Source organism: Notolepis coatsorum (genome assembly GCF_963971535.1).
Source record: "Notolepis coatsorum genome assembly, chromosome: 10".
In the NCBI taxonomy this organism is placed as follows: domain Eukaryota; kingdom Metazoa; phylum Chordata; class Actinopteri; order Aulopiformes; family Paralepididae; genus Notolepis; species Notolepis coatsorum.
The window spans coordinates 11,763,304-11,783,602 of NC_140174.1; the positions used below are offsets into that span (position 1 = coordinate 11,763,304).

A 20,299-nucleotide genomic window follows, 5' to 3' on the forward strand; every position below is an offset into this window, starting at 1 on the left:
TCCCAAGTCTTTCACCACCGAAGGCGAAGACCACGGGGTCCTCAGTGAGTCAGTGCAGAGCGCTCGCTATACTCATATAACTATGGTTATAGGATAACCATATGTTATATATCGTATAGCTTACACTCTGCACTCTAGTGGAACACAGGAGCTGAGCAGAGCGGAAGCTCGACAAATGTACCCGCTGAGGCCCCCCACAACTATCAGAACCGGGGAGGACCCGAGCCCCCAGACCCCCCTAGAGGGGGACGGGAGGGAATCGAATCCGACTGTGCGAAGAGGGTTTAGCACCTCAAACGCACAGGGTGAGCAGATTGTGGGACTTACCTTCACACAGAAGGACCCGTGACTACTCAGACGCGCATCCCACATGCCACTAGGGAACGAACAGGAAGGGAAAAAAACCTGTTACAGCCCCTAACATCACAGGGTCAAAGGTCAAGAACCCAACCCTGTGGCAAGGCCATAGCAGAGGAGGGACTTTTTTATTTAATAACAAAATCATATGTTGGGGGGGGGAGGGGACAGGGGTAAACAGGGGAGTCACTAGCGGCGCCTGCCGCATGCAGAGCACTGCTTGCCCCCACGGGGAGCCGGCCCGGAGGAACGGTTCTGGGGAGCCTGGTCACGACGATCCCTACTGTTACCTCCGGGCGTGGGGCGGCTGGCTGCAGCGGACAAGGCACTCCCTCCACTCCTGGCCTTCTTCGCCGAAGATCCAGCAGTGGCGGCGGTGGTGGCGGAGGCAACGGTCGCGGCCCTCTGCCGGCGTTGCTTCTTCCGGACATCACCGGTAGCATCAGGTCGGGGGAAATGGGGTTGGAGCACGGAGCGCTCCTTCTCCATCTCTCTGCAGGCTGCCGTCATCTGCTGCATAGCCGACCCGAATAGCCCAGCATCGGAGAGGGGGACCATGAGCAGCGGAATCCTCTTCTGCTCCAGCACCCGCGCCTGCTCCAGCCAAAGGTGGCGCTGGGAGAGAGTGGCCAGGGCGTGCTCCTTCCCCGCGGCTATCGCCTGCAGCTGGGTTAGGTGCAGGATGGCTCCAGCCGCCTGGGCGTGAAGATATTGTTGATGGTCATCCAATACCGACCCGCCCGCCATCATCCCCGACATGTAGCGCGCTAGCTGCGCGATGTTGGAGGTCGCAGCTAGGCTCTGAGTCGCGGCGATGTACATCTGGTCACTCCAATTAGCCAACTGCCTAGCCAATTTCCCTTGGGGAAACGGCTTTCGCAACGGCTCCCACACCATTTCGGGACAAAGTATGGATGCCATCGGGCTATAGCCGAGGCACCCCGTCCTTTAGCCCCTGGACCAAACCCGCCACCCGCGTGACTGGCACGTAGGCGGGGGTAAGGCCAACAATGTGGGAGATTACCTGTCCCTGTGTCACGTAGGCCTCCATCGACGGGAAGAATGGGTAGACAATGCCCGTCTCTCTCACAGGACGACGTTGCCAGAGATGACCTATTATGTCATCAGGAACAGGTGCTGGCAGTGGCTGCGACAATGCCACGCCATTAGCGGCTGCGGCGGCCGCCATGAGCTCGGGGAACAAGGCAAGCAACTCCCCTTGCGTACCTCCATCCACGTCACTTGCGTCCCTCGCGTACGGGAGGCTGCCACGGGCGCCACCATCCGACGCGGCAGATAGCTGGGCATCTTGTCTCAGGGTCGGAGGTTCTAACCCAACCCTGTAGTACAAGGGACCCCAAGGAGACGCAACACTCCCTGCCACTCCCCGAGGGGGAGAGTGATACGTTTCTACTGGGGCTTCGAACAAGAGAGCTCTCGCCCCCTCCATATAATCCTCAGTCTCCATCGGAAATGGAGACGAGGCAAGAGCACGCTCGTCCGGCTCCAGCACAACATCAAAACCAGGCCGTTCGCCCCTGCTGCTCGCCGCCTTACGACGAGAGCGAGCTGAGGCGAAGAGTCTGCGTCGCAAATCCCCTGACACCAGAGGAGCTGTCGGCCGGCCGACTGTCCGCTGGCGGGGGAACCAGGGCCAGAACCAGGCCATCTCACGGGAGATGGAGGCTCAGCGGCCCCTCGGAGAGGCAAACTCACCACCGGGCGCCGCCCGGGCGTATCTGACTGCCACGACCGCGGAGCCCCATGACGCACGGAGGACGCGGCAATGGTGAAGCGCTGGTGAAGGGTGACGTTGCGAGCGTCCAAACCCTCCGAAGGTGCAAACATTATGTCTTAGCTTTTCTCGTAAATTTGCGAGAGAGAAAAATAAGATACAATGTCCACATAGCTCCTTTCCAACAACTATTTCGGCACTAAACTCAAGTGGTGTATACAGACACTCGTCGGTGGTGAAAATAGGGAAGGAGCTGTTAGTATGGCCACGTCCCCGCTTATGTAGAGGAGCGGATGTGGGTGTGGCCAGGCGGATGGGTGTGTACATGTGAAGAAAATTATTCAGTATTAGATTGATAAGGGCATAGGCGGCGCGTATATAAGGCTAGGGGGGGGCTATGCCTACCCAGAATATTATGCTCGGAATCTTGAAATGTATATAATATATGCGCAGGCTGCTGGCTATTGTGTGTGTCTTGTGCTGCAGTCAGCTGGCCGAGGTGTCAACGACGAAGGTGTCAATCGGTGGCAGCGTTTAACATTCCAGGTACAGGCAGTAACCAATCACGCATAGGCTCAGGTTAAATAATGTAGCCATCACATCATTCACATGATCATCCTGATCCCGCAGGCAGAGTAAAAAAGCAAACATCTGTGTTCTGAATTTCAGCCCGCCGATCGCTTTGTAGCGAACACCAGCTATATACGGTATTTTTCCAAGGCATAAACAAAGTAATTTAGAAGCTGCACCGGGCTGGCCTTGGGCATAACTACCGATCCCGTGAGGCTGTATGTTGTTTTATCTTGGCAAACAAGGGCTTGCTCTAAGAGCACATGATGAGAGTCCGAGTTCATCAAATCGTGGAAACTTTTTAGAGCTACTGTATATGTACATTGTTTTCAAAGCATGATGAGATCTAAATTACGAAAAACTTTCACTTCATTGCAACTTGTGATTCAAGTTGTGAAGGGTCTTTCTCACCAAGACGAAACGTCGCATTTATCTGCATTAAGGTAAGACAATGGTTAATATATTATTGGATGCCTTCATTTGAACAATTAATTTGCACTATATATAAATGAGTGGGGCTCGCTGTAGTATAGCCTAGTAGTGTGTGTGTGTATATGAAATCAGAACCTGGACAGTTTGCGTGCAACCAAAAATAAAAGGTCAAATTTTTTCACGCTGCGCGCGGGGGGCGTTCCCATTACAGCCTACCCTCACCTAAAGCCCACACGCAGCCTATCAAGGGCGGACCTAGCACATTTGGCGCCCTAGGCGAGATTCACCACTTTTTTGTAATTTTTAATTTTTTTTGTAATTTTCTTTTTTTTATGGCTTTTGCCTCTTCATAGTTCTCTAACGTTAGTCTTTCTTTCCTCAACGCTCAATTCTATAAACACTTGACATGTTCTGACTGTGAACACCTAAAGCTGAGGCTCAGACCGACCGACCGTTTTAGATTTTTGGCTCATTTTCCCTTATGTTAGAATTTTTTTTATGTAAAAATAATGGTTGCAGATATAGAGGGGGGCGCCAAAACTGCACAGAGAAAAAAAAAAAAAAAAAAAAAAAAAAAGGGTTTTTTTTTTTTTTTTTTTTGGCGCCCCCCTCTGGGTGGCGCTCTAGGCGACCTGTAGGAAGGTCCACGCCGGATGCGTGTACCGGTTCCGCAACAGTAAGTGACTTCCGGGTAGGCCTGATTGGCCCCGACAGGCACGTGACGCGGCAAACTCAGGACGCGCAACGAGGCTGCTGAGAGCTGTCGCGCGGAAATAGGCTGTCTATTGCCATTCTCTAACACAAACTCTAACCTTAACCAGCTCCTTAACAGCGCCTAAACTTAACCGTTCTAACCTTAACCAACTCCGAAACAATGCCTAACCTTAACCTTAACCTTAACCATGCCTAACCTTAACCATAGAAAGAATATTGCCATTCTCTAACACAAACTCTAACCTTAACCAGCTCCTTAACAGCGCCTAAACTTAACCGTTCTAACCTTAACCAACTCCGAAACAATGCCTAACCTTAACCTTAACCATGCCTAACCTTAACCGGCGAAAGAATACACGTTAAAAAAAAATCACGTTAAAAAAAATAAATTCGATGGGATTCGAACTCGTCAACAACGGACCGCAGGATCGCAGGACCGCTGCTCTGCGAGGTGAGCTAAAGCGCTGAATGAGAGTCATAGCGGATTTGGACGGTTACATCATTCCGCAAGCTCTGCCGCGCGGCAGAGAAAGTTGCGCGTCACGTGCCTGTCGGGGCCAATCAGGCCTACCCCGGAAGTCACTTACTGTTGCGGAACAGCTACACGCGCCCCGGATAAGGGATAGGGTTCCACTAGAGTGCAGAGCGTAAGCTATACTGAGCCGTACTGTATTGTACCCATTCTGCAATCTGTTAAATAAAAAAAAAAAAGTTTTCATTCATTCATTCAAGTTTTCATTCATACGATATATAACAGCGCAGGTTCGTGGCTGCCACAGGCTTGCCCAGTGAGAGAGGATTCTCCGGCGCTGCAGCTGGACCCTATTGAAACGCCCTGAACAAACAGGACGTGTGTCGTCACTTCCCCCCAAAAATTAACAAACGGAAGTTGGCGAGTCGACGCTACGAGCGCCGTTGTTGTTTGGAAGAAGTGTGCATTTTTTATCATAATATTCCATATAAAATACGAAGAAAATCGCAGCCAGTCGATCGAATTTCACAAAGACGCGTCGAAGAGAGACCCACGGCCACGGCAATGTCTGCCCAAGCTCAAATGAGAGCTTTGCTCGACCAACTCATGGGGACTGCGAGGGATGGTGAGTTGCAGCAGAATGCTAGCTGAGCTAACAGCTAGCTACACTACTAGCTAGCAAAGATGGAGCCTGAGTGCAGAGAAGGCTCGCTTGTGTGATGGAACAAAACATTGCATGAATGGATGGACTACAGACCGCTGTATGACACTTTATAGGTCCAGCTAGACACTTCTCATGTCGGTTTTTTGGATTTTTAATGTTTGTATCCACACTGACTGTAGCTAACTTTGATTTGATTAGGGATCCCCATTAGCTGGTGCTATAGCAACCAGCTAGTCTTCCTGGGGTCCACACACACACAAAAAACATACAAAAACAATTATTATTGCAAAAACAAAATTATTAAGTCAGTACACACAATGCATAATGAAACTACTGTAACAATTAAGATAGCTAAAATTACATTACATTGTAAAACAAAAACAAAATTACTTTACAGTGTTAAAAACAATTTAGAAACAATTTAAGATTATTTTAAAAAGTGAATCTACTGCAGCAGAGGTTTTGAGGCAGGTTATTCCAAAGAGTTAATGCTCTAAAAATAAAAGATATCCTTAAAGCTTTGGTTTTAGGACCTGGCAATTCAACTTGACTATTCGATTCGTCTGCATTTCTGCGCTGAATTTCTTGGATTCTTCCGTTTTCATGCCACGTAAATATGGCAGAATCTCTAAAAACGAGTAATGTTAGGTACGGTGTAACACGTTGACGTAGTAAATCTCAATGTCAATGGATCTAAAGTAGTGATCTACATCATGGTCATGAATGTTTTCAGCTGCTTGACACATTTAAAATGGTCAGGTAAAACCTAATAAATGGAATGAAACGGAGATTGAATCATCCAAACATTTAGTCTAGCGTATTTTTTTTAATATAGGCCATTTAACAACCCTTATATTTTAATTGTAACAAGAATTAATTGTATATTCATTGTCTCTTTCTTTCACATGCAACACCTACTAGGCCTAAATCAGTAAGTAGCCTTCAGTTCAGTTCAGCTATTTGGACACAAACATTAAAAAAAGATGACCTGTCAAGTCTCTGGCGGTGAACAGGCAACAACACCTCATTGGAAACCTAACCAACTTGCAAAATAAAAACAAGAGGTTCATCCATGACATCTGAGGTTCATCCTGACATCTGATGCAAAAATAATTAGATCTGTCAGTGGCTTATTCGTTGGATTGAATAATTCGACTTAAAAAGAAAAGAAAAAAACGAGTAAGAGTGAATTTGTGGTTGAGTGCGTTTGTGGGCGGGTGTGTTTGTGTGTGTTGAGATGAATATCAAATTCTTCCCATACATATGTTGCATACAAACTGAACAATTGTGGCCCCTTTATTTTATTCATAAAGGTTCAGTGTGTATCTTTGCCAGCCTACATCAATCTGCAAATGGAGTTGCAGAAAAGCCACATGTCCATCGAGCCGTGAGTCACACATGATTTTTAAAGCTGTTATGATGAATATCCAAACAATTTGTTTGCCTTCCGGAAGTTGTTGTAGCCTATTTTTAAATAATTACAACAATGGATACATCTTCAGTGGCACTAGGATATATAGCCCTACGATTTGGAGTAGTGTATATGCAGCCTGAGCTAAGACGCCTGGTCGCGTTGAATCCAGAGGAGGCGTTTTAATCTCAATGTTCCTATTAAGACGTCTTGTCGTCAGAAGACGGTATTAGCCATCAATCGAAAACGAAAGCTTTTGCACAGATCATTTACAATCTGACTTGTGTATATCACTCCCAACTTCTTACTACAGGTATGGGCAAGAAAACTGTTCCCATTTATACTTTTCTGCAGCGGGTTTAAAATTCTGCAGCTGAGGTCTTGAAGATGCAGATGGGTACAGTATGTGGTGCAGATCGCAGTGTGTATTAAACGAACTTTTTTTTATTTTTTCCTTTTGGTTTTTCCATTTTTGTATTTTTTGTGTTTCCATTTTCCTTTTCTCAATGTCCCAATTCTTGGCTGGAGCGAAATCTTCTGAAATGTTTGCATTTCTTTATCACAGTTTTGTAAATAAAGTAAGGTATTTTTTTTCCTTCTTTTTTCTTCCTCTTGTAGTCAGAAAGTTACAGCCTTCGCAGTAACACGCCGAGAGATGTCGTGAGTCTTTTAAAGCGTAGCCTCATCGAACCTGTTCCCCTCAGCTAATTAGAAGAACATGCCTGCAGCCATATTCCCCCCCCAACATTAGTCACGTCATGGACCTACCCCCTCATGTAGCCCTAGCATAATTCCATGACTCGAGTCACTGAGTGGAAATGCACACTGAGCCTTATTATATCATCAACATGTAAATATGAGTAGAACCTACATTATTCATGTAGAAAAGCTGGGGGGTAAGGTGAGCGGCAAAGCCGGCAACCCTGGCGAGGAAATACCACCCACCAGCCCGGCCACCCGTCGCGCCGTTTCCGTAGTCCACACTGCTGTGCTATTGTTAGCCAGATAAAGTACAGGCATATTTAGCTTATCGCAGGTAAATTGGATAGTTAAATTGTCAAGTTTTGTTTTATTTGTCACATATATACGGTACATGTACAGTGAAATGCTAGGTTCTGTATGAGCCTCCTGAGATTGTGCTTCATACAGTAAAAAAAAGAAAAGAAGCAAATGGTCATTATTAAAGACCAAACACTATTGTTTTGTATACAATGTACAAAATGCAAAAAAAAATTGTAGAGATTTAGTGCAAAACTGCAGTCATTTGCCACGAGAAACAGGATTCCGACGCCCCCCCCCCCCAGTAACTATTCCAGCTGTTTCGCATAAAGAGACGTGGCCCGTAGCGACGTTGTCCCACTTCCGGCTCCTTCTTCTAGCCGTTAGCACAGACACCGTCACTGAAGTAGGGAGAACATTGGATACCTCGCCTCCCGCTGACGAGTATGTGAGGACGTTCTCATTGGCTGACGAGTAATGTGAGGTCGTTCTCATTGGCTGACGAGTATGTGAGGTCGTTCTCATTGGCTGTTGTTTCTCTTGGACTGTTCCAGGAGACGAGACGCGGCAGCGGGTCAAGTTCTCCGACGAGCGGGTCTGCAAGAGCCACCTGCTGAACTGCTGTCCGCACGACATCCTCTCCGGAACCGTAAGTGCTTCGCCGTCTGGACCCTCGGAGCCGCTATACAGTCGTCTGGAGGGGGCGGTTAAAATGCATCTGATCTCTTTAACGTGATCCCTCATGTCTGTTATTCTTCTAGCGCATGGACCTGGGGGAGTGTGTGAAGATTCACGACCTGGCTCTGCGGGCGGATTACGAAATCGCCTCCAAGGACAGAGATCTGTTCTTTGAGCTCGATGTGAGTGACCTTCATCATATGCCGTTCTTGAAAAATGTAAATTCAAATTTCTTTACTTTTTTATTATTCTGATGTATTTTACAGCCAGTCAGTTGAAATGGACATAGCAGTTTCTTGCTTTTAAGCTTCCTGCATGCGATCAGTCAAGTCAAGAGTTTTATTTGTCACGGCATACAATTATACAGTGAAATGCGGGGGGTCTTGCCCGCAACGATTGTGCATAGTATAGTAATACAATAATAAGAATCCAATGGATGAGAATGCGACATTTGTACATACAATACATATGTACATGAGTTTTTCAAAAGCATGGTAAGACATGCTAGGTCCTGTGATAGTGCAATACACTGTTAGCTACGGATGGGGCACTGGGTCTTATGTACACTACTATACAATGCTATACTATACAATCTACAGTTATACTATGTGTCCTTATGCTAGCTTGCTATCCATCTATTTACTATACAAGAACCACTCCTGTTCTTGTTTTTAAAGTGCCCTTTCATTGTGTAAAGTGACCATAGTGTGAGCGTGTGCAGCATATGTGTGTGTGTGTTCATGTTAAAGTGACTGCTAGTGTGTGAGCGGGTACAGTGTGTGTGTTGTGTGTGTGCTCATGTGTGCTTGTATGTGGAGAGTTCAGTGTTCAAGACTCTGATGGCCTGGGGAAAGAAGCTGAGCCGAAGTCTCTCAGTCCTAGTTGCTGGTGTTCGCAGGCGTTTGCCTGACAGCAGCAGCTTGAACAGGCTGTTGTTGGGGTGGTGATAATGTTGTCACGATACTGGAATTTCGACTTCGATACGATACCTTAAAGTATCGATACTTCGATATTATTTCGATATCAAAAAATAAATATATATATATATATTTTTTAAACATTTAGCTTCAAATTTAGCTTCTCTCTGGTACTATAAGAGAAGATAAATATAACAATTTTAAAACCCTTTGTTTATCTTTAGATCACACATTTAAAAATAACTGTTCATCTCAATTCAATCTTTTATTGCAAATGCAGAACATGGTATTTTCTCAAGCAGACAGATGTAAACACTGTAATCTGTGTTGCATGTACCTGACAAACTGAACTGTTTGTATTACAGTTAGTAACAGTTTTGATTTTTATTTAAAGATAACGAGAGAGAGGGGGGGAGAGGGAGGCTATGCTCGGAGCATTTTAGTAACGTTACATTTTCAACAAGATTGCTGCTATTTAAACACTTGACGGAAACGGGGCAACGTTAACCTTATGTCGACTGTAGTATTGTATGACCTCGACATAACGTTTAAATGTTAACGTTACTCCGTTTCCATGCAGTAGTTATAAAAGTGGCCAGCTAAGCTAACGGAGCTAACGGCTAGCAGTAGAGAGAGAGAGAGGCTATGCTCGGAGCATTTTAGTAACGTTACATTTTCAACAAGATTGCTGCTATTTAAACACTTGATGGAAACGGGGTAACGTTAACCTTATGTCGACTGTAGTATTGTATGACCTCGACATAACGTTTAAACGTTAACGTTACTCCGTTTCCATGCAGTAATTATAAAAGTAGCCAGCTAAGCTAACGGCGCTAGCAGTAGCTAACGTTAGCTGGTAGCTGTAACGTTACAACGAATCAGCTGTTGATATTATGCGGCGCGCCATCAGTAGACAACGTATCATGTATTAAACTAGAGTTAATGGTTTAATGCTTCAGTCACAGTGACGTTGAAAGAGCAGCTGTCACGAACCTCTTTCATTTATTTATGGAGATCGGCGCTGGCACTGCTCTAACACCGCTTGCAAATAGCATTGGGGCATTTGTAGCTTGTCCTTCGTTGTTTACTTGAAACCCGAAGTACCTCCAAACAGCACTTGTGCTGTTTTCTTTATCCACAAGCACAAGTTGCGGAGGCTCTGCATTTACCATCTTCAGCTAAAATGTTTGTTTACTAACTGAAGACGGATCTCTGTGACTCTGTGAGGGGGAGGGCTGGACTCGGAGGAGCCGGGGGGGCAAGCGTACTGAGCGCTCTGAACAGCGCGTCAACAACTTGCGGTAGAACACTCGCCAGCTGGTACCGATACTGCAGAAAGTATCGGTACTTCGGGAAATGAGTATCGAAGCCGTTTTAAATATTCAGTATCGATATGTATCGATACGTCCGATATTTTTGACAACACTAGGTGGTGAGGGTCTTTCATTATCCTGCAGGCTCTGGATTTGCACCTCTTGTTATATAAGACCTGCAGGGGTGGTAGTGCAATACCCGTAGTACGCTCAGCTGAGCGTACCACTCTCTGTAGGGTCTTCTTGTCCTGTGCCGTGCTGTTTCCATACCAGGCAGTGATGTTTCCAGTCAAGATGCTCTCTACAGCTCCGGAGTAGAAGGACTGGAGTATCTTCCCCGATACTCTGTCTGAACTTCCTTAACTGTCTCAGGTGGTAGAGGCGCTGCTTCGCCTTATTTACGACTGAGACTATGTGTGTTGTCCATGTCAGGTCCTCTGAGATGTGGACCCCCAGGTACTTGAAGCAGCATAGTACGTACGGGGTTCCCACTTGTCCTGGAAAACCTGGAAATTCAAAGACTACATTTCCAGTCATGGAAAACCTGGAAAATGTACTACGGCCGTGTTCACATCTGAAAGTCTGTGGATAGTCCAGACTTTCTGGTGGACCAAATGTGAAAATGATACATAATTTGATTTTGGTTTGCGTTCACACTGCCCTTTTTGGAGCGAACCTAATTTGTAAACAAAGGACATGCAGTCGCCAAGTCGTTCATCTATTGGACAGATCAGTCGCCCAGGCCATTCATTCTATTGGACAGGGAAAATCCCGCCTGTATCCTTGTAGTAAATATTTTGACAGCTCAACAATATGGAACCACACCGCCATTTTGCGATTGCCTTCATGGCTGTCATTGGTTTTTTATGGTGTGCCTGCCAAATACGAGCAGTAGAGGCAGAGTATGAGGAAGCAAGACGTGGGGTCGATGTAGCGTTGCTGAGTCTGTCCCCACCTCCTTCACTCTCTCACTCCCTCCCTCCCTCCCTCTCTCTCTCTGCTAACAATCCTGATTCGATTCTTGAACCTATTTCATTCAAAAAGAAGATATTGATGGACATTAGCTATAGTATATAGCTCAGCAGCTGTAACAGAATCATTTTATTATTTCCGTTTCAACAGTGTCAAAATATTAATTTCCGCAGACACTTGAAAGGTAACTTGAGAAAAGGTTTTGCATTTTTCTATTGCAGTTTTGCACAATAAATGTTCTTAAAATACCTCTGTACTATGTGAAATCTGTCCTAGTAATACAAGAGTACAGTAATAGCTGCCATACCAGTGTTTTACCCCTTCAGAAGCATTTATATAGAAATGTTAAGATGAATGAATATACCGTTACCGCCTATGCTTCAAAATATACCGTGATATACATTTTAGACCATACCGTCCACGTCCAGCCCTACCTAGGTGTGTATTTTAGCCCCTCACTGAGATTGTGTGTAAACCTAGGTGTGTATTTTGGGTGAAACCCAACTGTTGGTAAGATTATAGCCCCACCCATTTTGGCGCCTGCAGGCCAAGTTTGGCCTACACAGACATACCAGTCGTTACACTCTTTAGAGGTAGAGAGAGTAAAGACTGGTAGAGAGAGTAAAGACTGGTAGAGAAAGTAGAGAGTAAAGACTGGTAGAGAGTAAAGAAAGACTGCAGTCTTTACTCTCTCTAGTCTACCAGTCTTTACTCTCTCTACCAGTCTTTACTCTACCAGTCTTTACTCTCTTGCAGCCTAGTTGCATACCGTGCTTATTATGAAGCACAATCTTCAGTCCACAAGGTACAGGCTTTTCCATTCCTTATTATAGGGGAGCACCTAGTGGTGACCGGCGGAACAGCAACCTCCATTACAGCTCTGTAAAATTAGTCTAAACTTACACCTCATTATTTTAAACTAGACTCCCGTTTGGAAAATAGCCAGACCCACCTACCAAGGAACAGTGGTCTGGTTTAGTGGAGGAAATATGACATGGAATATTTTACACATATTGAGGGAACGAGGAGAAATCTGGGTCGATATGTGTTGAATATAATTTAACAACACTACAAATTGGGAGGGATGGAAGTTCAAGTTTCTTTATTAGTTGTCATAGTAAAATACAGAATACTTTTCCATGGAATGCTTTTTCTGTATGGGCTCCTGGGAGTGTGCTAGCTAGATAAAAATAGATAAAAAGTATAAAATAGAAAGTCAAAAGTATGTAAACAAAAAGTGTTCAGTCAATATACATATATACAATAAAGAGTAACAGTGAGTTACAGTACAATGCAGAAATGGGATGAGGTACAACTTAGGGTAAGGTGCAATGAGGTATGAATTGTAGTGCAAATCTCTTTTACCAATAAATATAAAGTGAGTAAAGTGGGTGTTACGGTGCACGTTTATTTAAAGTGAGTGTGTACGTGTGGATGCGTGTGCTGTGAGTGTAGTTGATGTTTTGTTGTTACATAGTGTGATTGTCGTTGAGCATCCTGATGGCCTGGGGATAGAAGCTCCTTCTGAGTCTCTCTGTACTGGCCATGAGACTCCGGTATCGCTTGCCTGACCACAGCAGTTCAAAGAGGCAGTTATTTGGATGGCTAGAGTCTTTGATTATTCTCTTAGCCTTGCCCCTACAACCCGCTTGTTGTAAATGTCCTGGAGAGTGGGAAGCCCACCTCCAATTGTGCGTTCGGCTGAACGGGCCACTCTCTGTAGTCTGCTACGGTCTTGTGCCGTGCTATTCCCAAACCAGGAGGTGATGTTACCAGTCAGGATGTTCTCTATTGTGCATGAGTAGAAGTTCTTAAGGATCTTCTGACTCACTTGGAACTTCCTTAGGCGCCTAAGGTAGTAGAGGCGTTGCCCTGCCTTCTTAACTACACTGTCAATTCGAACATGATGTTACATTATGAATAAGGGAGAAAAGCCCACAAGTCACATTGTTGTGGTCTTTTTGTTTTATCTGTGCCATGTATGTCATTGTAAATCATCATCATCAGGTGGCTTCTTTGTTCTGAAGGTTGCCTATCACTCTCCAACCCATTCCAACTTCTTCTCTCCAACTCCGTGACTCCGCCTCTCACTCCGCTCCAATCACAGACGTCGTCTACCCAGCCTCTTCTTGGTCTTCCACTTGCTCTCTTTCCATCCACCTTCCCCATCACCACCTTCTTGAACATCTCCCCGCTGGATCCTCTCAGAACATGCCTGCACAACTCCATCTTTCTTTTTCAACCTCTCCAGCAGCTGTCCTCCTTGCATACACGCTCTTCTCAGTACCTCCTCATTCTTATCCTTCCATGTTATCTTCAACATCTTCCTCAGCGTCCACATTTCAAAAGAGTATCATCCTCATTCAGCGTCCGTCCATGCTTCTGCTCCATATGAAAAGACTGACATAACATACATTTCCAAAATCCTGGTCTTCGTTTTCCAACTTATGTTTTGTCTCAATAATTCCTTATGGTTCCAGAATGCGCCCTTTGCAATTCCGGTTCTTCTCTTAATGTCCATGTTAGCTCTTCCACCTTCACTGATCCAGCTTCCAAGGTACATGTACTCCTTCACTTGTTCAAGTTTTTCTCCATCCACCTGTATTTTACAAACAGTTCCTGGTGTTTTTTCAATGATCATTACTTTAGTTTTCTTTGTGTTTAGCGACATTCCATAGTTTTTGCATTCGACATTCAGCTTATTCATCATGTCCTGTAGATCTTCTTGACAGTTACAGACTAGCGGTGTCATCAGCGTATCTTATATTGGTGATGTTCTCTTCGCCAAGTTTTACTCCTTTCCCTCCTCAGACCTTTTTTCATCAGTGATTCACTGTACATATTAGAGTACAGGGGACGAGATACATCCTTGTCTTACACCCTTCTCCACAGGGAAGTCTCTTGTTTTCTTCTTTCCTATTCTAACATTAGCCTTCTGCCTCCAGCATAAGTTGGCAATTATTCTTCGGTCAGAAACTGAATCATCAATGTTGTATGTTCAACTCTGTCGAAGGCCTTTGTGAAATCGATGAAGCAAATATACAGCTTCTTCTGTTGGTCTATCGATTTTTCACCAATGATTCTGAGTTGGCAGATTGCATCTCTTGTTCATTTTTCTTTTGCGAAAACCCATTTGGCTATCCGAGAGCTGATGTTCAAATACAAATTTAAAAAGTCTTAAATTGGGGCGCCCTCGTGGCGCATACCATAGTGCCTCGCGCACCTACGCGGCCGACCCGAGTTCGATCCCAGCTCCCGTCGTTATTTGTCGCATGTCCTCCCCACCTCTCCTCCCGTTCGTCCTCTCCTCTGTCAGTCCTGCGTGACCAATAAAGCTGTAAAAATGCTCAAATAAAATAAAAAATAAAGTCTTAAATTGAACTTAACCTGTAGACACCTTGTAAAGGTAAAGCAGCTATGTGTTCTGAGTGACAACCTCAACACCAGTAGGTGGTTTATATACAGTGAGTCCAGAGGGAGTTTAATCTCAACACCAGTAGGTGGTTTATATACAGTGAGTCCAGAGGGAGTTTAATCTCAACACCAGTAGGTGGTTTATACTAGGGCTGAGCCCGAAGCCTGTTTTTGGGCTTCGAACTTCGTCAGGGTTTTTCGAACGGACGTTCGAACCTTCGTTTTTAATAATGAAGAAAAAAAAAAAAAAGTATCCTCAAACTAAATCCTCAATTTGAATAAAGTGATTAATCTGATAAAATTAGTATTAGTATTAAAACTCAGTTTTAATACTATAATATTAAGCTTTATCTGCTACTGTGAAGAAAAACCCCATTGGTTTAAACAGAATGAATAGACACATACAGGGCTCGAAATTGTTACCAAATTGGTCGCATATGCGACAGAAATCTTTATCTGTGCAACCTCAAAATATAATTGGGAGCATTCGTGAGAGTGCAAATAATTGTTCTGGTGCCCCCCCCCTCCTCTTGTTGACGCGCACACGCCGCTCGCAGTGCCCTCCCCCTCACAGACCCGTCTCATTCACACCGGAGATAGCAAGCGTGCAGCTCCTCTTTCAACACCACTGAAGCATTAAACAATGGCCCAGGAAACTATTTACTTTAGTTTAATACACAAGGCGTTGTCTAACGTTATCTAGCTGGCTAGCTACTGATAGCTCATAACATCATTGGCGTTATTTTTTGCAGCTGTTGCTAACGTTAGCTAGCTGTTGTGCTCACGGAGGAGACAACTGGGAACGAGGTTACAATGGAGTGGAGCTAACTAACTGTACAAATCAATGTGATTGGCTGAGACTGTATTTTGTACGGTTGGCTGCCTGGCTGTTGTGGATTTGGGTAGCCAGCTAACATCAACTCAACGTCAACACTGAGCTAGTTTGCCGACAGCAATGTAACAAACAATATGGTCCGTGCGGAACCCTTATCCCCAACACATAGTTCCGTGTGTGAATTATGTTGAGCCACCACAAAAGATGAATCCAAAGTTTAATCCAGTAAGAATAGTACTAGGCTATATAACATACATCTTTGCAAGTAGATTACATTAGCAAAATGACCTTTTGACATGTAGCCTACATAATCATGAACGTTTATTTGGAAGTATTTTATATTCTGTACTTAGTTTGAAAGTGGTCAGACAGTTCACACTTACAGAAAAGCTTATTGTGCACTGTAATACGTTTTGTTCAAAGGCGGATTTTTTAATGTACCGAATACAGTGAAACCGTGGTATTTTTTACCATGGTTATCGTACCCTCAAAATGTCATACCGGCACATTCCTAGTCTACACTATAGGCTACACTACTAGGTCTACACTATACTATAGTTTAAGGGTACTTTCACTGTTTTACTGCATTACAGTACTGTTATATTGTTGTTTTTGTATCAATAAAAATATATATTACATATATATTGTTGGTGCTCCTTACATTTTGGTGGGTGCTCCTAAATTTTTGCTGGTAGTCCCAACTTTTTGAATCTTTGCTGTTTCCCTCCAGGCTGTGGATCATCTGGAGTCCTTCATCGCTGACTGTGACCGGAGAACCGAGCTGGCGAAGAAGCGCCTGGCAGAGACCCAGGAGGAGATCAGCGCCGAGGTGGCAGCCAAGGTGAGGGCAGGAGAGCCTTGTTGTTGTTGTTGTTGTTGTTGTTTAGGGATGCATCAATACACAGTACGGGACATCAGTCTGACACCAGGTTAAAAGAATCCGATACTAAAATCCGACACCCAACAACCATAGAAGCGTGTTGGATCTCTCTCTAATGCCGCGATCAGATTACACCATGTAATAATAATACACCTTTATTTGTATAGCACCTTTCATACAGGAATTGCAGCTGAAAGTGCTTCACGGCAGTAAATAAAAAAGACGGGCATAAAATGAGCACAAAATTGGCAGATCAAGAGCTGCATAAAGTGCAGACATAAAATAAGTATAAAACAAGCATAAAATAGACGAGATCAAGGTAAGGCAAATCACATCGTTTTTCATATTAGGATCTAACCTCAACCCTTTCACTGCCACACTACAGAAGGTTAACCCTTTACTATCAAGTCGGTAGTGTGATAGTAAAAGGTTAACCCTCATGTAGTATGGCAGTACTATAATTATAATGGCATTATAATTAAGGCTTCTATTAAAATAAATGTATGAACTTAAAGCCCACTGCTCAACAAACACAAAGCAGCATTCCTGCTAGGGATGCACCGAATGGGAAATTCTTGGCCGAAACCGATACCGAAAATAGGAAACAGTTGGCCGAATGCCGAAAGGCCGAAAATGATTCATAGAATAGATTTTTTTTACCAATGTTGTTCAGTTACCTGATTATGGAAAAATATATGATTATGGCAAAACTTAAATAATAAATAATCACTATTATGGGTCTTTTTGTATCACAAACAGTACTGTATTTGCAAATCTGGTATGTCATAAATGTATAGATGTAGCAGTACTGTCTATCTGTATGTCATATATGTCCTGATTAATTGAAAATGGGGGACCCTGATGTAAACGAGACGAAAGTCTTTCTCTGGTTAGCTGTACTGTATTGTACCCATTCTGCAATCTGTTAATAAAGTTATCAATGAGAGAGAGAGAGAGAGACTTTCTAGTCCCCAGATGAACGTGCTCTCTTGACTTCGCGCGACAGACGGCGTCAATGAGAGAAACACAATCCCTCCCCCTCTCGCTCTGAATAATATGCATATTAGATCACTCGGTGATTAACCGCGACGGGCATATAGTAAATAAGGATAAAGCATGTTAAAGATGCATTTATTGGACTTGTTGCGCGCAGAGTTTACATAGAAACAGCGCGACTCCGGAGTCCCAAGAGGAGTATCACGCAGGACTGAAGAGCTCACAGCGAGCATGTAATGACTGAATCCGCGTTTTGATGACATCATCACAACAACACGCGTTAAACAAACACAGGTTGTTTCTGTGATATATTTTCGGTGAAAAAACTCTTTCGGTGGCCGAAATTTCGGTGCATCCCTAATTCCTGCTGCATTTCACTACAACAGTAAATCAAAAGTGCAATAATAAATGATTTTGTTAAATGTATAAACTTTTATCCTGCTACTAAACAAAACATTCCTTAGTGCTTCATATCCATAACATGCATTTCAGTGTTATTAGTGTTATCTGAACACTACAAAAGTAAACAAGTAGCCAAGTGCAATACTCATCAGAATAATGAATTCCTTTTTGTGAAAGGAAAGGAGAGCCAGCCCCCCCCCCCCCCCCCCCGGGTTTTGTTTTAGGTTTGCGTTTTGAGCGTGGAAGCTGCCGTAGGCGATGATGTCACACTCGAATGTCAACACATGAACAGTTGAACACATGGAGATGGAAACTGGATGCCCGATATAAAGAAACGAATAACTAATAAATATGAAGTTATCTTTGAACCTCTGTTGTCAAGCCTTGTCAATATAACCCACCCGCTTTCCTCACGAATGGAACTGGTGTCGTGGAGTCCGCTTTGAGCGTTTCCAGGGTTAGCGGCTAACGCTAGTTAGCTTAGCCTAGTTATGGGATAACTTAGTTAGCAGCTAACGTTAGCCCATTGCTCGCGTCAATTATATTGCATGTCATTGAAGGTCCGTGCTGGTCTGTGTCTATAATGAAATGAGAGGAAAGCTCTGCGCTAAAGCAAGCCTCATCTCAGTCGCGACGTGACAACATATACTCGATGTTATATAAAAATTATCTCACGGTCTACTTGAAATCAGCCTGCGATCTACCGGTGTGTATTTAACAGCTGAAAACAATTTATTAATATTCGGATATTGGCCTGGGGCTGCATGGAGCGTCGGTGAAGGCCGCATGCGGCCCACGGACCGCCAGTTGTCCCTCCCTGATGTATACCGATCATATACATTTGAAATTTTAATATAGCGTGTATAGGAAAGAAACGCCAATCGATAATCTATCATATGCTTCAGGGCCTATAACTCGCGTTTTTGGAATTACAGCAGAAAAGCTTAAAACATACTTATATTCTCGACGGTATTAACACAACAATGTATGAATGAAAAAATATAACGTTCCCACATCCGGAACGATAGATACCCGATGTTGAATGGGCCATAGTAATGTCAATATAGCTATAATATTTAAAAAGTTATAGCCCTGCAAAGAAGGTAAACATCTCCATAGGCTTACAGCGGTGGCAGACTGGGTATAATGATGGGCATACTGCGTGGCAATCAAAGTGTTAAAGTGTTATTAGTGAGATTTTAGTTTATGTAATATTTTACTAATCTAGCGAATATCCGCCATTTCGAATTAGCGGCGCATCGCCAGTTGTAGTCGTATGAGGAGATGTCATCCAGAGCTCTCAATGAGCGTTGACATTTAGAAAATTACCTTTCCCAGCCGATTCCAGCTTCCTGCAAGCAAATTACTTCTGTATGTTTAAAAAATAAAAATGGGATTCTCTATCACAAAACTGAACGTTATTGGCATAGATTGGAGCGCAGTTAGTGTGTCTACCTTCTATGAACATTTAGCAACAATCCCTGTTTCAATCCGATCCAAAATGGCGGAGCCATATCCATTATAAGAATGGAACTGTACATACAGTAGATTTCATTCACGGTTCTTCAGTGCACGCCTGGAGATACTAAATCCAAATTGAACTCTGCCATTTTAAAGAGGAGATTTGGCCCGATCCATAGATGTGCAAGTTGGCTATAATAAGGCCATTTATAGGCCTGGTATCTAAATCACCTTGTTTGCAGGGCTATATTATATTCTATATTATAGCTATGGATACAATACTATGGCCCATTTGACATCAAATATCTATCGTTCAATATGTGAAAAAGAATACATTTTTCCATCATTACCTTCCTGTGTTATACCGTGGTGAATATAAGTATGGTTTTAGAGCGGTCTAGGGTAATTCATGCAATGCTGAGTTATAGCCGTATACGTCGATTCCACTATAAACATTGGCATTTATTGCCTGTATACGCTATTATCTCGAAATCAAATCTCTATCATAGGTATTATGTTCCATCATGAATGCATGAAAGGGGGGGGGGGCATCATTTCTGATTATTTGATCGTCAGTAACAGCATTCGTATTGAACACTAAAAACGGTTATCAGCCCGATCGGTGTAAAAGCATTGGAGGATCAAGCAAAAATTTACGTCAGATCATTCTTACCTGTGATCGGGAGTATTCCAAAAATAATATTCTAATTGTTTGATTGCCATCTGGTATATCCAATGTCCATTTGGCCCACGGCATAATCCACCACAACACATGGATCGGGAATATTTGACGCGCTTCAATGGAACCGGCAGAATGGCTGCCCTAGCCCGACAAGGAAACATGAAACCGGAGACGTTTGGCCATCCCACAGGCGAAGATAGAAGGGTACAAAGGGTGCTCGATACCGCCGTCTAGCGAGATGCGGCCGGTATTGCCATTTGGCGACCTCAGACTCATTCCCTATGCAATACAGAGGTCCGTGGATGAATAAAAATATTGAATAAACGACCAAAACCCGAGAAATCTCGGGTCTTGGTGCCCAACCGCTTGCGAGTTAACCCAGGATATCTCAAGTC

General features: G+C 43.9%; 1 protein-coding gene across 4 annotated transcripts in view; it reads left to right on the forward strand.

Moving 5' to 3' along the window:
* The first annotated feature begins 4,705 nt into the window (after positions 1–4,705).
* luc7l (LUC7-like) overlaps positions 4,706–20,299 on the forward strand; it is a 31,986-nt gene continuing 16,392 nt past the window's right edge. The window contains exons 1-5 of one of the 4 annotated variants that reach the window (XM_084323698.1): positions 4,776–4,905; positions 6,258–6,331; positions 7,909–8,003; positions 8,116–8,214; positions 16,214–16,324. In XM_084323698.1, the coding sequence (XP_084179824.1) occupies positions 8,119–8,214; positions 16,214–16,324 (207 nt within the window). In that variant the 5' untranslated portion in view covers positions 4,776–4,905; positions 6,258–6,331; positions 7,909–8,003; positions 8,116–8,118. Of the gene's footprint in view, positions 4,906–6,257; positions 6,332–6,709; positions 6,753–7,908; positions 8,004–8,115; positions 8,251–16,213; positions 16,325–20,299 lie in introns of those variants that run through there. The other 3 variants (XM_084323697.1, XM_084323695.1, XM_084323696.1) reach the window with 3 other exon arrangements.